Source organism: Penicillium lagena (assembly GCF_028827675.1).
Source record: "Penicillium lagena strain IBT 129212 chromosome Unknown utg000006l_segment0_segment0, whole genome shotgun sequence".
NCBI classification, from domain to species: domain Eukaryota; kingdom Fungi; phylum Ascomycota; class Eurotiomycetes; order Eurotiales; family Aspergillaceae; genus Penicillium; species Penicillium lagena.
Window position 1 is genome coordinate 1,156,482 of NW_026623227.1, and position 9,835 is coordinate 1,166,316.

The 9,835-nt window shown below is 52.7% G+C and overlaps 4 protein-coding genes across 4 annotated transcripts; all 4 read right to left on the reverse strand.

The window, feature by feature from the left end:
* Positions 1-176: 176 nt before the first annotated feature.
* On the reverse strand, positions 177-1,469 carry N7510_008613 (dienelactone hydrolase; the record flags this gene model as incomplete). The annotated part of the gene is made up of 1 exon (XM_056980538.1): positions 177-1,469. One exon carries the CDS (start codon positions 1,467-1,469, stop codon positions 177-179), a length of 1,293 nt encoding a protein of 430 aa, XP_056830747.1.
* A 205-nt stretch (positions 1,470-1,674) lies between these two features.
* Positions 1,675-2,303, reverse strand: fmn1 (riboflavin kinase; the record flags this gene model as incomplete). Its single annotated transcript, XM_056980539.1, has 2 exons — positions 1,675-1,916; positions 2,054-2,303. The coding sequence occupies 2 exons, from the start codon at positions 2,301-2,303 to the stop codon at positions 1,675-1,677; spliced, it is 492 nt and encodes a 163-aa protein (XP_056830748.1).
* Positions 2,304-3,210: 907 nt separating this feature from the next.
* N7510_008615 (Zn(II)2Cys6 transcription factor domain-containing protein) lies at positions 3,211-5,368 on the reverse strand (the record flags this gene model as incomplete). The annotated part of the gene is made up of 3 exons (XM_056980540.1): positions 3,211-3,228; positions 3,283-5,105; positions 5,161-5,368. 3 exons carry the CDS (start codon positions 5,366-5,368, stop codon positions 3,211-3,213), a joined length of 2,049 nt encoding a protein of 682 aa, XP_056830749.1.
* A 1,576-nt stretch (positions 5,369-6,944) lies between these two features.
* Positions 6,945-9,428, reverse strand: N7510_008616 (MFS transporter; the record flags this gene model as incomplete). Its single annotated transcript, XM_056980541.1, has 11 exons — positions 6,945-7,011; positions 7,173-7,245; positions 7,429-7,562; positions 7,624-7,735; positions 7,786-8,195; positions 8,249-8,335; positions 8,388-8,420; positions 8,483-8,727; positions 8,781-8,815; positions 8,872-8,981; positions 9,046-9,428. The coding sequence occupies 11 exons, from the start codon at positions 9,426-9,428 to the stop codon at positions 6,945-6,947; spliced, it is 1,689 nt and encodes a 562-aa protein (XP_056830750.1).
* Positions 9,429-9,835: the final 407 nt, after the last annotated feature.

Here is a 9,835-nt window from a genome sequence, read left to right on the forward strand (position 1 = left end):
ACTCGCCTGATCCCAATACACCTTCTGGCTCGCAATCCTACCAGCATAGAAACTCGCCACAACGACAACCACCATCTGCACATCGCGGTCCGTCGGTGCCACACCCGGGAGCAGCCAGGGGATTTCTGCGGTGTGGCGGAATGAAACCTGCACCTCATCCACAATCCGGCCGAGGCCTACTGTTCTGGACAGAAGCCGAATGTGCTGGCTTGCAGGGCCAGTTGAGATGAATGAGTGAGAAAAGAAGGATCCGAGGGTTGGCGCGTTGTTTCCTGGAATCGATCAGCATCCTTCCTTCCAACAATGTAAAAAAGAAATAAGACAGTAAACTCACCACCACCAGCAGTAGGAACACATTCCACCCCCAAGTCCTCTGCCCAAGTCCCATGCCTCTCATCCACAAGCAACCCCGTCGCCGATTGCGCTTTTTCAATCTTGTGCTTTCCACTCCATAATCTCATCCAATAGGCTTCCCAAACGGTCTCAATCCCCTGCACCGGCCAATGGGCACCTACTCCAAACGAACGCCGTAGACAGCCCAGCATACGGCTCCACGCCAGCTGCGAGCTAGCCGCGTCGTTTTCCAAGCCATTGTCTAATACAGGCCCTGGGTCTGGTTCCGGGTATTCGAATACGTAGCATCGATGCCGCTTTTTATAGGTGACGTCTCCTTCAGAAGGACTGGCGCTTATCCACGGCCATGGACATCCACCGTTGTTGCATTCTGGGTGATGGCGGCCCGCGATGTGGATCTGGATGGGGAGGTAGGTCGTTTTTGTTTCGGGGGAGAATATGGTGTCTGTTTTCATGCAGGCTGGTTGGTGATCCTCTTCTTCGTCGTCCTCATTATCATCTTGTTTTTGGAATTGGCTTGCTTCATGTCTATGAACGGCCGTGTACCCACCAGTGGGGTTTGATTTTGGTGTTAGGAGAGGATAATAGGCAATCAGCGCACACAGTAGAGGAAACGGATTCGTATTGCTGGCACTCAGATGGTGCGATGCAAGGAGGAGATATGCAGGACGGTGATATGCTTTTTTTTCATTGTCAGCCATCAGCATTTCCCTCTCCCGTTTAGTTCCCATGAATAGGTCGGAGAACATACCAACAATCGCATATCTCTCCCCCGTCTCCAACTCATCCTCCTTCTCATGCACGAGATTCTCCAACGCCTTGCGATCCCGCTCGAAATCACCACCTCCCCCAAATGGGATGTGTGTGACGTCGAATCCCTCGGCCTGGAAGGGCTGGACGCAGCGCGGGCCGACGTATCGCGTGTCTGAGATGAGGATGAGATGGCGGAATATGCGTTCTTCGGCGGCGCGGTCGTGGTGTCTTTTGGTGGAGCTTGCGCTGGTTGTTCGGTGCACATGGGGACGTGCATTATTGTCGGCTGGGTTGGGTGCGGCCGTCGCCGTGGAGGAGTTGGCGTTCGAGCTCGGGTGGATTAGACGGCTGAGGAATCCCATTTCTGTTTCTGTTTCAAGGTATATCTAGAGTTGTGGAAAAGAGAGGTCTGTATCTTGGTGTGACGTCGACGAGACTATACCTCCGATAAGATAGAGGGGAGCTGATTTCCGCTTTGGGAAGTGCTGCTTCCAAAACTGCCACTATATAGGGCACAGATGGTGTAGTAGTTAGTCTAATATGCGCTAATATGATACTTATTGTACTCTAAAATCCTACTAGCCACTTCGTCTCCTCCCCAACCTTCGCAGCCACCGTCCCCTCCTCCCCAAGATAACACCGATACGCCTCGCGCATCAGACTCTGCCGCGCAACCTCGCAGTCCACCCGAATATCCTCCACCAGTGCCTCCAGCGACACATAGTCGTACTCGGGTCGGATATACCCCAGGATCAATAGATGCAGCGGCGTGCCGTAGAAGTCCGGCAGGCGCTGGAACTTGGTTTGGCCTTCTGCTGTGGGGGAGGGTTGTGTGAGGGGGGGCATAATGTGGATTTCCTGGATTTATTTCAGTTGTTAGAAAGAGAAATAGGAGAGAGGGAATTGCTTTTGTATATATAATAATGGTGATAAGAGATGGAAGGACAGAGGGTGGTGGGACGTACAACGGAGCGAACGGTATTTTTATAGAATGGATTATATCCAATACTCAGCACAGCCGGGAGAATAGTGGGTTTCTCTGTTTCTTGGCCTTCATATTTGAACTTCGTCGGGTCCAGAGCCACGACACCGTAGTAAACGCCCGTCATCAGGTCGGGGTATTTCTCGGAGAGATCGTCGACAGGGATGTTGGCAGTGGGGATGCCGAGCTGTGAAGTGGCAATTGAGGTTAACATGGTTTTACCAGTCTATTTTTTCGTCTTCTTCTTTGTGGAATATGCACACATGCATGCGGCTGCTGCAGCAGCAGCAACATAACGCATAGGATAGACAGCAGGGGCCGAACCGTACATCTTTACTCCCGCGTCCGAATCCCTTGATCACGGGCCCGGACAATCGGATGGGAAATGGAGCTTCTGGGCCCGTTTCAGGGCCGGCAACGGGGTCGCGGGGTTTGTCGGGGCGCATATTGGAGTTGGTGTGTGGGCGAGCAAGTTCCCGGTGTGGTGTTGGACAAGGATGAGGCCGAGATGGGGATATAGGATGTGTGCCGTGCGGGCAATGGATCGTAGGTCAGATCGGACAAGTAGAATAGTAGTTCAGCTGTCCCTCGAAAACTGGAGAGAGCCGAAGAGTGGGAATAATGAGATGAGCAAGAAGAAGAGGTGAAGTGGGGTTGGGATTATCGACGATAAGCCCGCCTGAGGCATCGCTTGACAGGGCCTGTGGATTCGATTGTATAGTTGCTCTACTTCAAACAGATAATAGATAAACAGACAAATGCAATTGCATTCAAGTTATTATCTCATACATCCAATAACCCGTGGGAGATACCGTGGTATTTTTTTTCGGTGGTCCCTTTTTTGAGCGCCGGAAAACCAGATCAGAAGACATATCGACAGGAACAACACAAAAACACCATAATATACGTGCAAGACGGAAACAACAAAGGACACGGAGGAAACAGAACTAGAACGAAAAGTAAATCAAAAACGAAAACAGCGGGGGAATCATACAGTCCCAAAATCGAACATGTACACCAGAAATAAACAGTAAAGAAGAGACAGGGTTTGTGGAAAACGCTTGTCGAGGGTATGGGAATGGGAAAAAATAGAGGGGACAAACAACACACAGAAAAAGGAATCAGATACACGGCAAGAACTGTAGACCAGGTTAGCAACAAGATCTCCCTCCTCCAGTGCACAAGAAACTCACATTCATCACAATGAGCATAGGAATGTCGAAGACATCACGCTTAACCGTCCAGCAGTACGCGCATTCGACCTTTCCATCCTTGAATCCGAGCTGGTTCATACCCGCCTCGCCGGCAATGCCGCCCTTGCGCAGGTGATTATTCCACTTGCCCTCATCCGAATGCGCCAGCTCCATGTCCTCTTTGGTCTTGTACTTGAGCAGCTTGCAGCGTGTCATCACGCTTCCACGCGAATCACCAAACGCGAGCCGGGCAAAGTCCTCGTAGAACTCGACCACGCTGTCGTCATCCAACAGTTCGGCAAGGAACACTGGTTGGGGGCGTCCGCTGCCAGTGGAATTCTCGAGGGTCGAGCTTCGCGGTGTGAAACTGCCGCGTGATGTCGTGCCAGATTGTGGCACTGATGATCCGCCAGTATTGACGTTGAGGTTCGATTCTTTCCCGAGTAACACGTCTTTCTTCCAGCCGGTCAGGATACTGAACTCCTTGCCCACGGCGGCGATCTCGCCGGTGCGACGACAGACGATCGTCGGGGTACCGCACGCATTAATGAAGTCTTCATATTCCCACAGCGTCCGCTGGAAGCACTTCTCCATGAACACGAGATCATCCCGATTCAATGTCTTGGTGGTCGCAATGAACGATGGCCGGATGGATGCCAGCGCTTTGGCAATGCGCACCGTCTTCTGTGGTGAGAACCGTCGTTGGATAAAGGCCGTCAGACTGTGGAACCCAGTGGTGTAGGCGTACGGCTCCTTCACGCTCTCATAGATCGACGACGGGTTGCGCTGACGCCGTTTCGGGCCCACTTGGAGAGACTGATGCTTCAAGCTGGGCGTTGAGATCAGCGGCCGCTGTCCATTGGGCGCAAGGCTATTCGACTTGGCGGCGACCACATTATTGAAGGAAGGATCCTCAACCCCAGCGGTCGGGATATGCGGACTAGTGGCTGAGCCGGGGCTCGTGAAGTTTGCTGGGCCACTCTCGATTGCAAAAGCATGAGGCGCATCATGTTTCATGTGGCCCGGAAGCATGCCGTTTTGGCCATATACTCCGCCGACGTTCACATGGCCCGAGGCCTGTCCGCTCGACCAGTCGTTGAGCATGGGATCACCAAACATGAAAGGCTGATTGTTCGGGCTTTCCCCAAACCCAGGAGCTGGCGTGGAGAACTGGGCTGACCCACTGCGGCCGATCGACCCGCGCTGCGTTGCAGAATCGCTGGGGGAATCTCCAGCTCCCGTGGCCATGTGACCAAGCATGCCAAACTCTAGAGCACCGTATCGATTCTCAAAGTTCATGCTGGACAAGTCGAAATTGAACAGCGCTGGATCACTGGGATCGAAGAATGGCCCCGCAAATGGATTTTGACCCTGACTAGTATCTCCGGAGAGCGCGGTATTAGGCGTGGGCTGGTTCACGGTCGAAGAGAGACTGGCATTCCGGCCGTTCTGGGTATTCTTCATGTTGAACGTTGGCGACATAGGAGACTGGGTGGTAAAGGGACTCTGGCCCATCGAAGGTTCCTGAAAGACGTTGTAAGACCCCGGTTGTGACTGCGCCTGCTGCGGCGTGGGATAGAAATTGCCATTGGCCCCGGCATTCGAGGTTTGTGGCTGCGCATTCGCAGTAACTGCAGTGGTGCCATTTCTGGGCATATTGTTGCGCACAGAAGTTTTGTTGTTGTAGAAGTTGTTACCACCGGCTCCGGGCATCAAGGCTCCGTCCGGGGCGTCGTGCAGATACTTGGCCTTTTTGCGTACACCGTCATGGCAAGCATCCTGGAGGCCGCGCTTGATACAGCGCTGACATGGCCGCTCGTCACCTATACGTAATCAGTCAGCAGCCCTCAAAAACAAGTAGCAAAGTGTCTCACGTACCGCAAGTCAAATGGGCGCGCTGGCAGGCAAAGCAGGCACGCCGGGCCTTCTTCCGACGCGGTCGCGAGGGGTCCTTGGCGTTCGCCTTGGCCATTTTACCATTTTTCGGATTCTGCTCTGAGTGCTCGGTGATATCAGGCGAGTCACGATCCCCACTGCTGGGATCCGCCGAAGGAGTCGGAGAGCCGTGTTTGACCACCGCGCTCATTTCGGCATATGTTCTGAAGGTCTGACACTTAGTAGGTCACGATCTGTGCCTTGTCACTTGGGTCTGAAACACGCGACTTAGTGGCGACGGGACCATGCGCGCACTCGACCTCTCGGGTATGCGCGAATTCGACAGTCTTGTCTTGTCCGGAAAGCGATCGCGAAATGATCGGTGGCTTTGGTTCTGGAATCCTCTCAAAGGCGGGTCTTCAATCGTAATATTGCGCGTTCGCGACCACCGCTGGCGGGGGAGGCCGAGTCACGGGTGTAACGGGGAACAATCGACTCGATGCACGGCGGGACCAGGGTGAAGTGCCGCATTGAAGGGACCGCAGGGCGAGCTCGGTTTTGAGGAGATCGGCGCAGCGCTGGAATGACGTGAGGCGCAAAAAACCGAGCGGGATGAACGACGGCGAGTAGCGAATTGGAGTGGAGAGGGGACGTGGGCAGAGAAGACTGCGGGGAAGAAGCAGAAAGACCGACGGTGCTGGACGAAGTCGAGTGAAGTTCCTGGTCAAGCCGGGTCGGACAGGCGGGGAGGGTCGACGGAGGAAAGGAAGAGACGACCAGGCGCGGGGAAGAAGAAGAAGTGAATGGTTCACTCCAACAAAATGTTCCCGTGACTCTCTCTACGTTCAGCCCAGTTGCAAAGAAGAGGAAAGAGGCTGACAGAAAGAAATGACTCTGGATCTAACTTCCTCTTCTCCATACTTTCACCATTCCTAGCTGGGTTACCTAATGAAATTCGCGCATGCTGAACTCAGTACTCAGCACTAACTATTGAGGATTCCACGGAGTCTACCCCGACGAACGACTACGCGAACTACAAAAAACATGTCCATCTTGATAACTATTACTATATCGCTCCGAGGGAGCTGTGTAGACAGTGGGACGCGTTATTTTCCGCTGCGACGACCAGGGCGTATCGAACCGTATTGGCGCTGTGTCCCCGTATCTCACCCCGCCGGCGGCACGTGTGTAGAGGACTCTAGTGCGGCATCGAATTTCTGCAAGATTGAATCGTCGTGAGTTCGTTCAGTTAGTGACAGCATTATTATTCACCCACTTTCCGGCCATCCTGAGTGGTGAGGGTGAGGCTCTTCCCGAAAAATCCCTCTTCCGTAAAGTCCCGAGGCATCCTGTTCTTCGCCCCCTCGGTCGTGCCTCGGTTGGCTTCCGGGTAAGGCTCAACCAGGGCCACATGACGAGGGATACGCGCTTCACAACCAAGCGGTTACATATTATGATTATTTATTGTGGATTTATGTTAGACTGGACTGGATGTGCGGGTGGGTGGTCATCCATCCCGGTTTCTGACCAGTAGCTAGCCATGGCGGAGAGTCTTCTCTCGTGCGATTAAATATTACATAGGGAGGAGGATGGACAGGACAAGAACAATAGACCCGGCACGAGACCGGTTGCCTATTGCATTCCATTCCCAACTGCCCTGGTCCGGCACGCTGCCTCTTTATCCGCCAGGGCCACAGGATCGATTCGCGTATATTTGAGCTGGAATCTGCAGCTTGTGCCAGGTCTAATGCGACCATCCTGAAATAGCGATATTGCATTCATTGCAGTCAGGTCTGCGACGTGGCAAACCGACTCTTCTTGCGGATGCGACTCCCATATCGGAAGAAAATGTACCTGCCCGAGAAAATTGGAATCAGTATATGACAAGAACAAGATGTAGTGTCTGGTGGGCTGCGAGAGACCCATGCACTCTGGGCATTGCATGCGATCCACTGCAAGGATGCAGGGGCAATGCAAAATTGATGGGTCATAGCGCAGTGGGTATCAGAACGTACGGGAAAGGCGTCATGACCAGAGTCAAGAAGCCTAGTAATGTCGTTGCCCAGTGGAAACCGAGATTGTTATACACTGTACGGCCGTTAGCAACGACGCCCACAACAAAAGAGTCCCCATGCTCTCTGGGCCAAATGAAAGAAGCAGACCAGCCCGGTTCGACAGCAGAATGTATACATATACACTGCATGGCAGCACAGAAAAATGCCCAACCCCCGGTCCGTGGGATGAAAATAGCAACGGGCGAGGCAAACTTACTTTGGATACCGAATAGGGGGAAGATTCCTCCAAAGCTTGACCGCGAAAAGCTATTGGCGGCCAGTGCACTGGCGGCAAATGTTGGGTATGCATCTACCAGGAAGGTGAAGACGCCCGAGTACACCAGGATGGTGCTATGATTGCCAGTCAGTATCATCCCCACTAGAACCAATGTGAAGTGGAGGTAGATCTTACCCTGCACCGAACACGGCACTGCCAATGATAGGTGCAATCCAATGCACATCTGGGTAGATCGTCCATGCAAAAATGAAGAGCCCAATAGTGACCAGGGGTCCACCCAGGATCGCTGAGACAATTAGAAACGTTTTGTTGGTTGGTCCCAAATTGGACACTCACCTGGTGGAAGCCGCCACTCCGGCTGATAGTCATCGGTCTTTTGCGTGGCCTTTTCATGGTTGCGTTCCAAACGCTGGTAATTGCGGCGCCAGAACGGATCTGACAGGATAGCGAGGACCATGCCGACAAAGAGACCGATGAAACATAGTCCACGCTGCCAGAGCACCAGCCCATAGACCTCGTCAAAGACTAATTGGAAGGCACCGAAGAACAGGTACAGAATGCCCAGTAGGATTGCCGAGAAAATACACAGATTCAGGCACATAGGCTCCAGGGTCAGAAGGAGTAAAGGCCGGTACATGGAGCGCAGAACGGTTTGCGCCACCGACCGATTCAGTTTCTCGATCGGAGCTCTCCACCGGTCTTCTCCGGTTTCCTGGCGCAATTTTTGCGCCTTGCGCCTTAGGAGCCTGCGATTCAATGGATTAGTATATTGAACACGGATTTTGGTTTCATCACATACACTGGGTGGTATGTTTCGGGAACCAAGAAAAATATCGAAATCAGCAAAACCCCGGTCCATATCAAGAGTACGTAGAACGTCCAGCGCCTATTAAAACCATGAGTCCTGGTCAATTCCACAGCATTTACTTCGAACATACCATGTCGTAAACTGATTGATGAATCCACCCACTCTGTTGATCATCAGGTTAATCATCCGAGGCAAACCGCGGTTGGGGACGGGCAGGAAGCTTACAGGGGACCGACTTCAGGCCCGATAAACGGACTCGCCGTATAGAGCATCATGGGAAAGGCCAGTTCATGTCGATCAAACAAGTCACCCACAGTGCCACCAGCCACGCTCAGAAACGCGCTGCCGGCCAGTCCGTTGAAGAAGCGACACACGAGCATTGTTTGGATATTCTGCGCCACCGCGCATGGAATCAACCAGATCAGAAATAAGCTGAATGAGACGAGATAAATGTTCCGGCGACCGTAGAACTGAATCACAGTTAATTCCTTTTTCTTCGGGGGTGGTGGGATCTGGGCCATACCTCGGACAAGGGACTGAGAAATAGTGGGCCAATTCCTGTCGAACGAGATTGTCAATGGCTGATCCAAACAGAATCACAGATAAAAACGAACCAAGACCCCAAATGAAGAACGATAATCCCAGAGTGGCAACCTCCTCGGAGCAATTGAAATCCTTCATCAATTGATCGTATGTGGTGGTGTACATGGACGACGTGCAAGTCCTACACCCGTCAGCATCAACGATTTTTGACTTCACAAATTACCAGATATAGACCAAGCACTCACACACAGAGAGACCCCAAAGAAACAATAATAACAATCAACCACTTCCTCGCCTTGGTCATATTCCTCGGATTTATGGGGTCATTCTCATCCCAGGCAACCGTAAAGCGCTGTTCTTCATCCGTCTCTATAGTTCCAGCCTCACCACCTTCTTCGTCCTGTGGCCGATCACCGTGGATACTGATACCATCGTTTAGAGACCAGGAGGGTTCGAGGGATCGCGATGTCTGCGAGCGCAACTTGTGCAGTGGCGCCTCGCGCTGTTGTTCTCCATCGTCACCATCAGGGCCGTGAATTGGGGCGAAGACTCCTTCTTCAGACTTGGAATCCTCGAGTTCGTCATCGTGACTCTTTTCTGAGCTCGTGGGTTGCTCTACCGGGTCCATTGCAGTGAGTCCACAGAGCGTGGAACTCGGCTGAAACGAATGCGTGCGGGGGTATAAAACGATGACACCCGGGCAGGGTTTATATGCCCATGCGATTTAGCTCGGTGTCGCGCGCGCGTCCTCGATGATTAGCAAGCAACCTGGCGAACTAGTTAGCACCCCCCCGTGTGGCGTGATGACTCTTCGGGATCGCTGCAATGATGCGGGAATTGCAGCTTTGTGCAGTAGTTTTTCACCAGAAAGAAAGAAAGCACTCGCCCTGGAACTCGGCACTGGTGAAACTGATTTGCCAGGGGTGAGCTTTTCGCCGTATTTTAGTATGAATCCACTTTTTTTTTCTTGTGTTTGTGATAAGCCGCACACACGGCCGAGTGATATCATCCCCGCTGTGGCAATCGGGCCGAACG